This window comes from Passer domesticus, chromosome 7 (genome assembly GCF_036417665.1).
Source record: "Passer domesticus isolate bPasDom1 chromosome 7, bPasDom1.hap1, whole genome shotgun sequence".
In the NCBI taxonomy this organism is placed as follows: domain Eukaryota; kingdom Metazoa; phylum Chordata; class Aves; order Passeriformes; family Passeridae; genus Passer; species Passer domesticus.
Window position 1 is genome coordinate 18,978,460 of NC_087480.1, and position 15,490 is coordinate 18,993,949.

General features: G+C 63.2%; 1 protein-coding gene across 2 annotated transcripts; it reads right to left on the minus strand.

Annotated features, from left to right (window-relative positions):
* Positions 1-7,847: 7,847 nt before the first annotated feature.
* Positions 7,848-14,042, minus strand: UTP14A (UTP14A small subunit processome component). Of its 2 annotated transcripts, XM_064427299.1 has the most exons (14): positions 13,875-14,042; positions 13,567-13,631; positions 13,324-13,388; positions 13,073-13,215; positions 12,816-12,971; positions 11,828-11,947; positions 11,488-11,582; positions 11,263-11,386; positions 11,103-11,180; positions 10,314-10,662; positions 9,784-10,163; positions 9,203-9,390; positions 9,036-9,135; positions 7,848-8,721 (listed from the first exon to the last, which is right to left on the minus strand). In XM_064427299.1, exons 1-14 carry the CDS (start codon positions 14,025-14,027, stop codon positions 8,323-8,325), a joined length of 2,415 nt encoding a protein of 804 aa, XP_064283369.1. In that variant the 5' UTR covers positions 14,028-14,042; the 3' UTR covers positions 7,848-8,322. The 2 variants fall into 2 exon arrangements, with proteins under 2 accessions (XP_064283369.1, XP_064283368.1); XM_064427298.1 differs by having other exon boundaries at positions 9,784-10,662.
* Between the last annotated feature and the right edge of the window lie 1,448 nt (positions 14,043-15,490).

Genomic DNA, 15,490 nt, shown 5'->3' on the forward strand with positions numbered 1-15,490 from the left:
GTGCCGCCGCGGTGTCCCCCGTCCCCGTGCGGTGGCACCGCGCTCCGGCATGGAGCGGCCCCGGGGGCGGGCGGCGGCCAGGGGCTCCCGGGGCCGGGTCCCGCAGGGCTGCGGGGTGGGCTCGGAACGGGGCGGTGCTGCGGTGACCGCGGCCGCGATCCTGCGTGGGCGCCGGGGGGGGGCTGGAGGATGTCACTGTCCCGCGCCCGTGGCGTGCTGCTCGGACCCCTGTGGGCTCCGTTGCTCATCTCCATGGGTCCGTGCTGCCCTCCCCGCTGCAGGACCCGTTTGCTCCCCCGGTTTGGTCCATCCGACGGCGAAGTCTCTTAGTTCAGCGTTGCCATGGCCGGGGCCTCCGGGAGGTGGGCATGGGCTCCAGGGTGTAGCCACCCCCAGATGGCACATCTGGGTTGGCAGCCACACCCTGGTGTCACCTGCCGGGAGAGTCCTTTGCAGCCTCAGCCCCAAACCTTTTCAGTGCCTAAGGAGAGGAAAAAACATCTGACACAGAGATTGAGCTCTATATTTTTGCAGAAAAGGCCACAGCAGCCTGGGGCAGGAGATGGCCTGTCCCCCTTTCGGGGCTCTGCGGGCTTGGAGAGCAGTTTGGGGCAGGGGTCTGTGGGCAGAAGAGTGCTGAGCTTGTGGGGCATGAGATGCAGGAATTGTAGACAGCACTGAGAGGGGTGGCAGGGTGAAACACGGGGCTGCCAGAACCGTGGGAAGGCAGAGAGCCAGGGCTTCACCGAGGAAGGCCATGAGGGAGGAAGCTCTTCCTGCATACGGGAATTACTCCACTTCTCCACATTATATTGAACCTTTTCCCACTGTTGCCTCCAGTTAGACTGTGGGTAAAAGAAGTGCTCCAAGAGGCATTTCAGACTGGGTGATGGTCAGAAAGCCAGGCTGGCACAGCCTGAGACAGGCACATGACCCCAGATTCATAAAGACCTGCCTTATTTGCATCCTGGTGCAATTAAAAACAGACAGTTTGAGTAACAGCCTCATCCTGCAGCTGCCTCACCCCATCCCTGCAGGAATTGCACCTAGGGTTGCATGGTGCTGACTGGGAGAGCTCTGCATCCCACCATCGCATCCTCTGACACGCCACTGCTCCCGCCTCATTTAATCAGAACCTTTAAAATCTTCAGCATGGGATAATTTGCACCAAAGTACTTTAAAAGGTGGTGGTGAAAAATTCTGTGGCTCTCTTGTTCCAGGGAAATGGAAAGGTCTGGGAAATAAGGGGCATTCTCCATCACGGAGTGGAGCTAATCAGGCACCAGTCATGGACTAACTTGAAGAAATGCCAATGGGAATGATCTGTCATAGCGAAAATACGATAAAAGAGCCCTCATCGGGATTCCTCAAGGGAACCAAGCCAGGCCTCATGCTGCAGGGACAGCTGGGGGCTCCTTTACTTCCCCTCCATCCTGGGGACAGCCCCAGCTGCTGCCTCACTTCAGCATTTCCTGCACACCACCTTCCTGGGCAGCAGGACTCCTGCCAAGCTCCACAGGTCCAAGGGCACCTGTGAGCCCTCTGAGTGCTCAGGGCAGCCCCTGACATGTGTGTGTCCCCTGCCTGCTCTGGTCCCCTGGGCCACCAGGGCCGGAGCACTCAGCTCTGACCTGGCCTGCAGTACTGTTGCTGCTGCTTTTGTCATTACTGCTCCATTTTGTGTTCTTTTTTAATTGATTTCTCCTCTCCCCACTGTTTTTTGGGCAGAATTCACATCATTGCCCCCTCCCTGACCAGAAAGCAGAACATGTTGGTTAACACAACCAGCTGGGCATGGCGCACTCTGCTCCTGCCAGGCTGCTGTGGGGAGACCCTGACTTTTCTGGGAATCACGTTAGCACCAGCCATGGTTGAGCAGCCAGGCTGGCAGGCGTCTCTGGATGAGCTGGGACCATGGATCCTTCTCCTCTGGCAGGGTAGTGGCAGCTGGTGGCAGCAAAGGTGGCTTGTAGTTCCTGGCACCAGAAGAAGAGGGATGAGGTGATGCCCCATGTGCTCCATGTCACCTCCATGTCCAGGGCAGAGCCAGCCCTGGACACCTCAGCTTCCACTGGGAAGGAGGGGCTGTGACTGCAGAGCCAGGGGATGGGTGTCCCATTGGGAGGAACAGCATGTCCATTTCTGTGGGGTCTGGAGACTTCTCACTGAGTTTCTTGGCACTTTTCTGAAGAAGGAACCTCCATGCTGCTCCCTCTGAGGTGGGCAGAGCTCACCTGGGTTTGGCTGGTGCAGTGACATTGTGGAGAGGTGTCACCTCTTCCTGTAGCCCTTGTCCTCCCACATTCCATGGGCTGTCCCACTCCAACAACAAACACTGGTAGCATGGGTGGCAGTGCAGATAGAAGGTGACAGTGTCAGCGTGGCTGCCTTGTCCTCCCTGCTGGCGCTCCGGGACAGGGAATGGTGGGCAGGGAGGCCACGAGTGCTGTGGGGCACATGACAGTCCAGGCTGCTGCCTGCTGTCCTGCTGTGCAGCCCCTCTTCCCCTGCTCCCCAGGGGACACGGCTCTCAAGAGAGACACGGGACAGAGTCCCACCTCCCGCGTGAGAAACTGGATCTGTTATGAGCTCAGAGGCTGACATTTTGAACCCAGCTGCTGGGGCCAAAACAAGGCTGCTCCGGCCTCGGGAAAGGAATTTCATGGATTGAGATTTTGGGTGGCTTCTTCTTGGACCATCCAAGGGAGTTTGGGATTGGCCTCTTCCTCCTTATCCACTCCAGGCCTCTGCGCTGGCTGGAGAAGTGTGCATTGCCCGTGGTGAGCAGCACAGACAGGAGTCAGCAGGCACATACTGTCTCTGCTGCCCTCCTCCTCCTCCTCCTCCACATCCCAGGAGAAGCCCTGGGCTGGGAGAGCACCACGGACGGGTGAGAATGTGGGATCACCAGGATAAGGCAGGGAGGAACCATGTTCTGCCTGGGAGCCAAGGGAATAGCTGGCAGTCAGGGCAAGGGCAAAGTGATGGAGGGGAGGAGAATACAGTGGGTGAGCAGAGGTTGGGGTGCCAGGGGAGCCCCAGAAATCAGGTGAGGAGCCCGGCAGGACTAGCAGGGGTGAGAGGGGTGACTGCACAGAGCTCTGGCTCCACTCCAGCCCTTTTCAATGCAGCTTGAGGCTCTGGAGAGTAGCTGGCTGTGGGCAGAACAGGGCCTGCCCCTGCTCCCAGGCTGCCATTCCAGATTCCAGGTCCTTTAGTGTCTGTCCCCCAGCCCTGATCTTCCCAGGTCAGGCCTCAGTAGCCACCGGGGGGGGCTCCTAATTATAACAGCAGACAAAGAGCTGGGCTCTGACTGCAGTGCTGCATCTGACAGCCTGTGCCTGGGGATGCTGGAAGTGCTGCTGGCAGTCCTGGCCGTGGCCAGGCTGTGTGGGAGCTTGAGGCCCCCCAGGAGTTGGAGGCTGGAATGGCGAGCAATGCCCGGCCTCAGGCATCATTCCCAGGCTCCTGGCTGCTGCAGCTGAGAAGCCCCCATGGAGGCTCCAGATGGCCTTGGCTTGGGCAGGACAAGAGTGGCCAAGAAAGGTCCAGTTGGGAGCAGAGGTGGAGCAGGAGTATGGAGTTGGCTGAGGTAGGAGGGACATGGGGGCTGAATCAGCCCCACATCTCTCACAGGCACCGAGTGGGCAGAAGTGTGTCCCAGCATGTCCCAGTGTGTGCCCCAGGGGCATTCCTGTGCTTCTCCCCCCGTCTCTGCCGTGGGAGCTTGGGGTTTGCCAGAGCTCTGCCGTGTGCAGAGTGGAAGGTGCCACCTCTGCAGCAGCTGTGCTCAAACGAAGCTGGCCAGGGCACACGTACACACAGCTGCCTGCCAGGAGGACATCTGCCTCTGCTCACCCTTCAGCTTGGCCTCAGTCCTGCCCTTTGAGGCCCTTCACATTCTCCCCGAGAAGTTTTTGGTGCACTGACTGTGCTGGAACTCAACCAGGTGTCCCCCAGCTCTGGGATGCTGCTGGTTTGGGTCTGGGTACCTCATCCCCTGGTGCAGGAGTGCAGCACGGTGCCTGCTTCCCATCTGGTGCCATTGGCATCCCACCCTGACATGACACTGTGGGAGCTGCAGGGTGGCAGCTGGGACAAAGTCATCGGGGGACACGAGGATTTCCCCCTTTCCTCTCCAGGCAGCTGGGTACAGGCAGGGACCCACCATCTCTTGGAGACCCTGACAGAATGTGACAACACAGCCCGAGTGAGTGGGTTCCCGCTCTGGAGGGTGACAAGGCTGGCAGCAGCTCCCCCAGGATGTTCACAGCCGCAGGTACTGGTGTCCCAGCGCTGTCACCGAACTGCTGTGAGGAGCGGCGGGTAACACCACAGGCACCCCGAGCCACAGAGGGCCCCGGCCACCCACGTCCCCAGGAAGGGCCCCCTGAGGTGTGAGGGTCCCGACTACAGCATCTCGGCAGAATCTCCGGCTCAGGTTGTGCCGTGTTGGATACGGCATCTCCATGGAAACCCTCGGCTCGGGCGGTGCGGGCTTGGGAGATGCCATCTCCACGGAAACCGCTGCGGCGCCCGGATGCGGCCGGGATGCGCCGGGCACTGGGTACCGCGGCGGCACGAACGGGGTGTTAGCGCGCTCCTGGTGCGGGGCGATGGAGGCTGAGGGACTCGGGGAGCAGGGACCGCCCCTGTCCCCGGCACGGGACACGTTGGGGAGAGCATTTCTGAGCCTAACGTTGCAATCCCAGACTCGCCACCCCTGTCCTGTTTGTCCCGCAATGTGCCAGGCTGATCCTCTCGCCTCCGTCCGGTCCGGGGCGGTGCTCAGCCCTTCTCGCAGCCCGGGGAGTGGAGCTCGGGCCCGTTCTGGGGAGGACCGTTTCCAACCCATGGGGGCTGGAGGTGTTCAGGGACACGGAAATTCCCTGATCCCAGTGGGCAAAGGTACAGGACCCCAGGGATTCACCCCAGGGATCCAGGGGTGCTCCATGACGGCCCCAGTGCTCGCATCCTGAGCCTGGGAAGCCAGAGGGACAAGATTTCAGCTGCAGAAACAGCCCAGACGAAATATTTTACAGGTTATTTATAGCCTGCATTTAAAAAAGATAACAAAAAAGAAACAACAACAGAAAAAAAAAAAAGGGAAGAAAGAAAGAGAGAAAAAAACCCACAAAAAACCCAAAAAAACAAACAAACAAAAAATCCAAAAAACCCCAACCCGCCCCAAAAAAACCCCAAAACCCCCAAACCCCAACCTCCCCAAAAAACAGCGACGGAAAGCCTTTTGTTTGTTGATTTTACATCTGCCTTGTACTCCATCCCGCTCCCACTGGCCTCCCGGGACGCCGGGTGCAGGAGCCCGGCTGCGCCGGCAGCTCCCCGGCGCTGGAGCGGCCCCTGCTCTCGGGTCGGTCCCTGTCCCGGGGGACCTCGCGGTGGCCGTGCCCGTCCCCAGCGCCGCCGGCCCTGCCCCGCTGCCCACCGCCCGTGTGCCAGGCAGGCCGGGCGGCCCCGGGCCCGGATTAGCGCCCGCTCCCCGCTGGCACCGGGAGCAGCTCGGCCGCCCTTGCCGCGGCTCCCTGCTCCGTAAGCCGGGCTTTGACGTAGCGCGGAAAGTAGGCCAGTAAGAGCAACCGCAGCCGCCCGCGGCTCTCGGGGGACGCGGCGCTCCGGCTGCCGAGGGAGGGCTGCACGCTCGCACCGCGGCACCTTGGCTCCCGTGGCCCACGCGGTGGCCAGAGACAACAGGGCTTTGTCCAGGTTCTCCTCGACTCGCACCCGGCCCTGCTGTCACGGGGAGAACAACGACCAGGCTGGGGAAGTCCCCGCAGGAGCCACCCCAGCCCTTAGCCGTGCCAGGTTCCCCGGCCCGTTTCTGTCCCCTTGGAAAGGGCTCTCACCCCCTTCCCCTCTGACCTGGGAGCCCGCAAGTGGTCATCCCTGGCATCCCCTTCCTGCGGCAGACCTGGAACGGGTTATTTATTGAAAAACCCCAAGCTCCTGTGCCCAGTAAATCCATTTCTGCAGAGAAGTCAGAGGGCCAAGTGTTGCCTCGATGAGGAGCCTGTGCTGTAGCAGGAGCCTGGAGGGGCAGAGATGTCAGTACCAGTGGTCACCCCACACCAGGCTCCCTCCTACGCATCCCAGCAGCTCATGCTAATGTTGTCCCTGTTTATATTTGAAGCATCTCTGGGTACTGGAAGCCTCAGTTCAAGCCAGTCCAGTCCAGTGCTGCTGTTCCTCACAGGAAGAGGCAGATCCAGATGTGTGGCTACAGCTGTTCCCTCTCAGGCTGAGCATCACCCCCACTCAGGCTGCCAGACCCACCAGCTCTGTGTGAGGCAGAGATCCATACAGGGATCTGCACCTCGGCAGGTCTTGTCGCTGCTCCAGGTGATCCAACTTGTGACAGCTGCAGATCTGCTTGCTCCAGGTCTGAGTTGCTGTTACACCTGCCGGCCTCGGTCCTCTGCAGGATCTGCACCTGAGCGCTGCCCATCATCTTCCCGGCCCTGGAGGGAGCATCGCATCGGAGCTGGGGAGGTCCCAGGTCAGGCTGGGGCAGGGCCGGACTTCGCGGGGCAGTGCTCCCCTCTTCAGGGATACAGGTGACACCACGGGCGGCAGCAGCATCCTCTGCCGTGGGGTGGGCCAAATTCGGGGGCTGAAAGGGCCTGGGGGGTTCCCCCTCCCTGCAGAGAGGCAAACAGCACGACCGCACCCCGCAGGTCCTGCTGAGCCCGAACCAACTCTGCTGCACCAGGCCCGCCGGACCGCCCCCAGCCCGGGTACCCCGAGCACCCGGGGCTGGAGCTGAGGAGGTGGGCTGGGGGCTGGGACAGCCCACCGTGCCTAGCCAAACACTGTCCAGGCTGGGGAGGAGGAAGGCAGAGCCATTGGCCAGGCCAGGCGAGGGAGGGTCCCTGCAAAAGGGACAGGGACGGCAGAGATCTCCTGGCTTCAGTCGCCGGGGGCGGCTCTGGGGGACCGCAGGCAGGTGGAGGGGCTGGCAGGGGACGCTGCCTCTCCCTCTTCAGGGCGCTTCACCTTTTACTAAAACCAACACGACCCCCCTTGCCCCTCACGACATCTCCGGGGTGAAGATTTCCCATGGCAAAGGGACGCAGGCTCTGTTAGGGCCACCAGCCTCGCGAGGGGCTCTCGGCGTCACGGCACGGAAATGCTCTCCGCTTCCTTTCCTTTTTTTTTTTTTTTTTTTTTTTTTCCCCAAGCAACACAACCGTGGCCCCATCACGGGCCGGCGCCCTCTGACTGCCCGGCCCCGGGTGCTGCAGGGGCCAGAGGCTCTCGGGTCGGGTCCCCGGCAGAGCTGCCACACCTGCCCCACGTCAGCTCCCAGTCCCCTCCCAGCCTAGGAAGGCCCCGCGGCAGGCAGGGACACCCGCAGCCTGCACGGAAGGTGCCTGCGCCCCGACCCCACGGAACGACCCCCATTTCCTGCTCTGCCCCAGCCGCGAAGGAGAAGGGCGGCCCTGGGGACGGGCCGTGCCCGGGGCGGGCTGCAGTGCCAAGGTGGGAGGAGGCGTCCTTGACACGAGGGACATGTTTCCTGGGATCAGCAGCAGCTCCGGCTCCTGCGCTGGTGCCGGGAAGTCTTTCTCCAACTAGCGCTGAGCATAGGCCACATTGTAAGTGAGGGGAGAGGCCTGGAGGGATCCCTGCCCAGTCTGTAAGGCTCTGGCACATCCCTCCACTTGTGCTGAATGCACCAACCAGCCCCTGAGAGGCACCTCACTGTCACACTCCGAGGACTGGCTGGGCACAGAGCATGGGCCTGGAGGTGGGCAGCAGGAGTGGGGGCTGCTTGTGGACAGAGCCAGCTCCCAGCACATTCAGAGCAGCAGAAGCACCTGACAGAGCCATTTCCAGGTGATTGGGTTTATTAGGGCTGAGTGCAGGTGGATGTGAGAAACACCCCAGAGGCCAGGCTCAGCCTGACAAGGTGGGGAGAAAGCCCCTTTGGACAAGATTTAAAGATCTATATAGGTACAAAAATGGGGATGTAAAAGACAAAAGGAGAGGATGTTGGCAGCTATTCCAGTCCCTCACCACGCTCCTAGACCTGCTCCACTATGAGATCCTGACCAAGTTCACTTTCAACTCAGCCAAAGCACCTGACCCTGCATGGACCCCAGGGACAGGATGGAGGGCCCAGCCTAGCCCTGGACACTGCCAAGGCAGCCATGCAGACAGCACAGGAAGGGCAGCCCTGGGTTTTATTGCAGAGAAAGAGGTAGAAAGAACTGGACAGAACCAGGAGCTGCTGCTCCTCGTTCCTTTGCTCACTCCAGTTTGAGCCCCCTGGCTGCAGACACAGAGCTACCGTGCTCTGCAGTGTCAGGGCTGTGCCTTCTTCCCAGGCACAGCCTTCCCCCTGGACACAGCCTTCTGCCCGGACACAGCCTTCCCCCTGGACACAGCCTTCTGCCCGGACACAGCCTTCCCCCTGGACACAGCCTTCTTCCCGGGCACAGCCTTCCCCCTGGAAGCCTTCTTCCCGGGCACAGCATTCCTCCGGGGCATGGCCTCTCCCCCAAGCCTAGCCCCGCTGCCAGGGGCCGTGTCAGGGACATCCTCGGCCGAGATGGGCTGGATGATGTGGCCGATGCGGGTGATGACTCGAGGGGCTGTCAGCTTCTGGAAGGCACGCTGAGTGTTCCACGTGGGGCCCACGGGCGTCCGCATGCTCTGCTCGAACTGCTGGTGCCGCTCAAAGGGGAAGGGCAGCTCGCTGACCTGTGGGGACACCACAGGGGTAATGGCCCCCAGCCACCCAGCCCATGCTGCTCCCAATGCTCACTGCTTCCCACTTGTCCAGGACCCGCTCACACTCTGCTTCCCTTTCCGCTGCCAGCAGAGCCCAAGAGGGCTGGAACAACCATCACCACCAAGGGAGCAGCCCTGTACATCCCTCCTCCTTCTGAGCTGTTTAAGCTGGAAGCTAAACATTGGGCAGGGATTACAGGCAGGGATTGCGGACGTTTTGGGAATGGATCACAGGAATGCCCCAGGCTTGCCCAGGTGCTCTATGGAGACCAGGCGTGCCCCACCTGATGTGCAGCTGCGTGGATGTTACGCTTCTCGCTCATGATGACGTGGGGCAGGTGCTGGTCCTTCCGTGGAGGCGCCGGCGGCGGCTTGATCAGGAACCTGTGGGCAAGTGAGGGGTCAGGGCTGGCGTGGGGCTGGGCACAACCCGGAGCTCTCCCCCACTCACCTCTTGACCTTCCTGGTGCTGGGTTTCAGGCCTGTGCCGCCCCACTCGCCCCAGCCTGGCAGCACCAGGTTCACCGGCTGGGGCTTCACCGCCTCCTCTGCCTTGCGCTTCTCCCGGCGGAAGTCAGCGACCACATCATCCCCAGCAAAGGCCTCCGTGATCATCCCGCGCTGCTCGATGCCACCCTCCTGCACGAGGACAAGACAGAGCGGGTTTAATGGTTATTGGGGGAACTGGGAGAGACTGGGACAAACTGGGAGGCACTGGGGGAGGGTTTGTGGGTACTGGGGAGAGTGGGAAGGGGTAAAAGTTACTAGGCATTACTGGAAGGGGTTTGGGGTTACTGTAAGGGGGTTTAGGAGTACTGGGAGTTACTAGCTTGGGGCTTCTAATTACTGGGAGGAGGTTTAGAGTTACTGGTTTGGGGTTACTGGGAGTTATTGAGAGGAGGTTTGGAGTTACTGGAAGGGAGTTTAGGGTTACCAGGAGAGGATTTGGGGTTACTGGGACTTAAACGTTTGGGCATTACTGGTTGGGTGTTTTGGGTACTGGGAAGCATGGGGGAGCCACGTCCTGCTCACCTCCTCCTCCAGGACCACAGGCAGGCTGGGGCAGTCCATCTCCTGGGGTTTCCCATCCAGCACAGCCTCCAAGTTGATTATCTTCCTCTTGGCTGGTGCTTTCTTGGTATGTCTATCCCCAGCTTTCCCTTTCTCCTGCTGCTGTGCTCGCTTCCCTGCACTCAGGGCTACCAGCTTCTCCTGCTCTTCCACAAGCTCCTCCTTGGCCAGACTCTCCACATCCTCCATGGTCTGCACACGGTGCAGCTGCTCCGAGAGCAGGAGCTGTTCCTGGGCCTGAGGGGGAGGCTCCAGCCCTGCACTCACCAGCTCCTCAGCACAGCCTGGGGGGACTGGGCTGTCCCTGGGCTGCTCAGCACCAGTCTCAGTCTCATCAGCACCTACATGTTGAGCGTAGAAATGGTCACTCCACAGGGCAGAGAGTAAGGACAGCTGTGTGAAATCAGCCAAAAACTGTCCCCAGATCCCCCCTCCTTTGTCAAGCCCCCAGCACTCCCAGCCCAGCCAGCCCTGGGCCTCAAGCTTCTCACCATGGTCTTTGCCGTGCCCCTCGGGGCTCCCAGTCCGCTCCCGTCGCTTCTGCTCAAAGTCTTGCAGCAGAGCTTCTTCCTCTGACAGCTCCTCTTCCTCCTCCTCCATCTCGTCCTTGTTCTCCACAGCACCAGGCACTGTGTCCTCTCTTGGACCCTCCTGTGCCTCAGGCTCCGGGGCCAGGCCACTGGGCTTGCCCAGCATCCAGGGATTAGCCCCGCTGGGCGTGGGCACGGCCGTGGTGTCCTCCTCAGGCACCTCACACAGCTCCTCCTGGGGCGGCTCCACCCGCACCTTCTGCATCAGCTCCTTGTTCCTGGCCAGCTGCTCCTGCATGGCCTTGCGGGCCTGGGAGGCACCAAGAGGCTCTAACACAGGGCAGAGACAACATTCCCAACCTTCCTGCCCACCCCAGCCTACCCCCCTTCCCCAAGCAATGCTGAAGACCTTGTCATGGCATTCCAGTATACAAATGGGATTATAAGAGATAGAGAGACTTTATAACGTGGCTTGGAGGGACAGGACAAGGGGGAATGGCTGCACACTGACAGAAGGCGGGGATAGCCAGGATATTGGGAAGGAATTGTTTCCTGTGAGGGTGGGGAAGCCCAGGCAGAGATTGCCCAGAGAAGCTGCAGCTGCCCCATCCCCAGAAATGTTCAAGGCCAGGCTGGCCAGGGCTTGAGCAACTTGGTCTAATGGAAAGTGTCCCTGCCCATGGCAGAGGGGTGGAACTGGATGGGCTTTAAGGTCCCTTCTCACCAAACCCTTCTGTGGCTCCATCTCACCTCGAGGTCATACTTAGCCATAATGGCCCTGGATCGGGCCCATTTCCCCTTGTTCTGGTGCTTAAGGCTCATCCGCTCCTGGGGGAAGAGAAGCATCACACAGAGCTCCCCAAGGAGCAGGGCCCTCCCAAGGGGTGAGGCAGAGGTGCCAAGGCAGCACCTGCATCCTGAGCTGCTCCAGCTCCTCCAGCCGTGCCAAGGCGGCTGCAGGGTCAGATTTGTGCAGCTGCTCAAACTCCTTCAGGGCCTGGCGCCGCCGGCTCTTCTTGAGCACGCGGTGGTACCTGCAGCACAGGGGCGGCTCAGGGGCTGGGCAGGATATGGGTGAGGCAGGGCCACCCTGCCCTCCCAGCACAGGCACAGCCCGGCACAGGCACAGCCTCACTTCTTGCTCTTGATCCGCTTCGCTCGCCGAGCCTTGGCCTCATAGTAGGACTGCACTGCCCGGGCCTTCTGCAGCTCTGCCCGCCGGCGCCGCGCCTGCCGGGGAGCAGGGGGTGAGGGACGGGGAGCACAGAGAGCAGGGCGTGAGGGACGGGGAGCACAGGGAGCAGGGGGTGAGGGACGGGGAGCAGGGGTTGAGGGACGGGGAGCATGGCGTGAGGGATGGGGAGCAGGGAGCGAGGGATGGGGAACAGGGAGCAAGGGATGGGGAGTACAGGGTGAGGGATGGGGATCACGGCATGAGGCCCCCAGAGCCAGGGCCCAGCGGGGCGAGGCCTCACCTCCTCCAAGCTCATGGCCTGCACTGAGGCCATCTCCTCTGGTGTCAGCAGCGGGTCTGTGACAGGCTGCTGCGTCTTGTGGAGCAATCCAAAGATCTCCTGCTCCAGTGGAGTTCGGGCCTGTTGGGACAGTAGATATGGCAAGAGGATGGCAAGAGGAGAACTGCAAGGGCCAGTGCTCCTCTGGATGTCCCCATCCATTCTCAGTGCCTCCAAGTTGGTCTGCGGAAGGCCCAGAGAAGCATCCCCTCCTTGGGGGACTGGGTGGTCATAGCCCCTCTCATGGGTCCCACTCCACAGCCTTTGGGCACTCTCCCAGCCACATGGCCAGGTGAGGGCAGGTAGAATTCCTCCCACATTAGAAAAATGGCATCCCAGCTGCCAGGCAGTGCTGACCAGGGGGCACCACACAAGAACATGGAGCAGGAGTTCCAGGCCACACAATGCCATGTCCCTCCAGAACAGAAAGGGACTTTTGGGCAGATCAGTGTGAGTGACAGGTTTGTTGGGAGTTCAGCAGGGGCTGCCCCTCCCTCACCTGGGCATCTGACAACTCCCAGGGACAGCAGTGGATTCCTGCCAGCAGCACAACCCCACAGGAACTTGCAGGCAAAACCAAACACATCTCTCTTTTGTAAGGAATATTTCCAGGCATCCAGGATTTGGCAAACCAATCCCCTCTGCCTCAGCACTTGTGGCCAAGGGACAGTCCCATGTGCCTGGCCCTGAGAGGCTACAAGGAGGAGAGGGGACAGAGCAGGCTCCAAACCCTCTGCTCACAGCTTATCTGGCTTGTCCCAGATGGAATTTACACACCTACTCTGTGGACGAACACAGACTGCCCCTCTGACCTTCCCCAGCTCAGCAGGCACCTGCCCACTGTCAGTGCCAGGCTGAGCCTGCCATCACTGCCCCCAGCACAGCCAGGAGGCAACGCCCTGCCCAGCTGATCCTGGAGCCAGCCTGGCCGTGTGACCCCCAGTGGCACCTTCCACGCCGAGGTGACTCTCTCCAGAGGGGCCACGGTGGCGATGTCCTGCCGCAGGGGGAACACCAGCTGCTCGGCGCGCCGGTTCTGCAGCACCACCTGCTGCCACTTCCCCACATCCTTCGACGTGGTCACGTAGGCAGCCTCCCTCACCACCTGCCGGGGAACAGGACAGGCAGAGAAAGGTGATGCCGGCATCAGGGAGGAGCACGGGGGTCCTGGGGCTCAGCTCAGACCCCCTGGCTCCCTGCACTCACCCTCTTGGCCTCCTCTTTGCTCAGTGGCAGCTCCACCGCCGCCTTCCGCTTCACTCTGGCCAGCTCCTTCCTCACGCTGCCCAGCGTGGATTTGGGGTGAATGGGCTGCAGCAGCTCCGACAGAACCAGCTTTTCTCCAGCACCTACGCACAGGTGTGCCGCCAGGTGAGGGAGCTGTCCCAGCCCCACAGTGGCTCTCGGGGGGCAGCGCCATCCCAGGTCCCCGAGCCCTGCCCAGCTCCCTGCCTCACCTTTGCAGGTGACATTGAACTCAGACACCTGCCCGCTGGCCTCCGAGCGCTCCGCCAGCTTCCGCCTGCGAGAGAGAGACAGAAAACAACCCCAAAGGCTCCTCGTACCCCCGGGTGCTCTGGAGAATTTGGGGCCGGTGCCGAGGGCAGGGGCCGAGAACCGTCTCCCCTGCCCCCCTTCCTGCGCAGCCTCTCGCGACGCGGCCGCAGCAGGAGCCCCGGGGCAGCCGCAGCCCCACTCACCGCTTCCGTCCGGACAAGGCGCTGATGGCCTCCAGGAGCTGCCGGTGCCGCCGCTCGCCATCCTCCTGCCGCACGGCACACGTGGTCACAGACCCAACCCGGCCCCAGCGCCCTCTCCCAGGTGCTGCCCGGTGCCCCCACGGCGCCGCCCGGCCGGGTCCCGGGCCCCACATCCGCGACCCGACATTCCCGGCCGGGCCACGCCGTCCTCCGCTGCGCCCATCCCGACCGGGAGAGCGCCCGGAGCCCCGCGAATAGCGGTGGAGGCCGCTCGGAGAGCCCGTCGCGCTCTTCCCGGCCCCGCTCACCCCCTCCTCGCTCTCGCTGCCGCTCCCTGCCGCCGCCGCGTCCTCCTCCGCCATGGCCCCGCACGCCGGTACTGCCGCAAAGCGCCACCGAGCGTCGCGCCGAGCCCTCGCGCCCTGCCGCAAAGCGCGCCCTCGTGACGTCCCGGTTGCCATGGCAGCAGGAGCGGCGGGCGGGGTGGGAGAACCGGGGGGGACCGAGGGGCCGGGGAGGGACCGGGGCGCGGACAGCGCCGTCCCGGCCTCGCACGGCGGCACCGGGGCGCGGACAGCGCCGTCCCGGCCTCGCACGGCGGCACCGGGGCGCGGACAGCGCCGTCCCGGCCTCGCACGGCGCCGCCGGGGACGCCTCCCGGGACGCCCCGGTTCGCCAGGCAGCGGGAGCCGGCGGTGCCACCGCGGGCCAGAGCACCTGGGAGGGTTGTCGGTCCGCCCGTGACCCTCGTCGGTCCGTCCGGCCCCCGGGACTGCAGGATTCGCTCTTTCCCCGCGGGACGCGCCAATGCCGCACCCACGGTTCCTCCCGCCCGGCCGGACCCGGTTCCTGGGAGCATTTTTGGGGTTGATGGGATCCCGGGGATCGTTGGAGCAAATACACGGAGTTCTCAGCCAGGAAGCGGTGTCAGTGTCTGTCACTGCGCCCGCGGCATCCTCCTCCTCCTCCTCGTCCTCCTCTCTCCCGTCCCGAGCTGGGCGCACAGGGGGCTCGGGGCAGCAGGGACAGGGACAAGGAGCTGCTCCCCCTCTGCTCCTGTCCCCACAGCAACAGCCGCGGGACAAGTTGTGTGTTTTGCCCTCGGGTTTACGCTCCGGGCCCGCCTTTGCCGGGGTGCCAGGAGCGGGACGGCCCCAGGTGGGACTCCAGGGATCGGTGGGATCCCGGTGGGCTCTCCGAACCCAACCCCGCGGTCTGGGGGTGCGAACCCGCGTGAAAATTGTGCGAAATGTGGGAGTGAGCGGATGGGGCGGGAGGGGAGGGGCGGGGAAGCGCCGGCGGGAGCGTCCTGTGCGCTCCCCGCGGCGTGGGGCTCGGCAGCCCGGTCCTTGCGGGCAGCCGTGAGAGAAAACCAAAAAGAGCAACGAGGGGCAGCGCAGGTCGTGCCCCGCCGGGGGCTGCACCGGCAGGTCTGGCGGGAGCCGCCGGGGGCCGGGCCGGGCAGGGCCGAGCCGAGCCGAGCCGGGCCGGAGCCGAGCCGGGCTGAGCCGAGCCGAGCCGGGCCGGGCCGGGCCGGGCCGGGCCGGGCCGGGCCGGGCTGAGCCGAGCCGAGCCGAGCCGAGCCGAGCCGAGCCGGGCCGGGCCGAGCCGGGCTGAGCCGAGCCGAGCCGAGCCGAGCCGAGCCGGGCCGGGCCGGGCCGGAGCCGTCCCCAGCCCAACCGGAGCGCTCCCGGCCCCGCCCTCCCTTGTCCGCACCCGGGCGGGGCCAACCACGCGGAGTGACAGCACGTTCTGCCAATGGGCCGGCGAGAAACAGCGGAGAGGGCGGAGTCGCCGCGAAGTGACAGCAGTGGTGGCCAATGGAGTGGCGCGAAGCGGCGCGATGGGAGGAGCTGCCGCGGACTGACAGTGCGCGAACCCAATGGGAAGGCGTAGCGCGGCGGGGCGGGGCGGATGGCGCGGC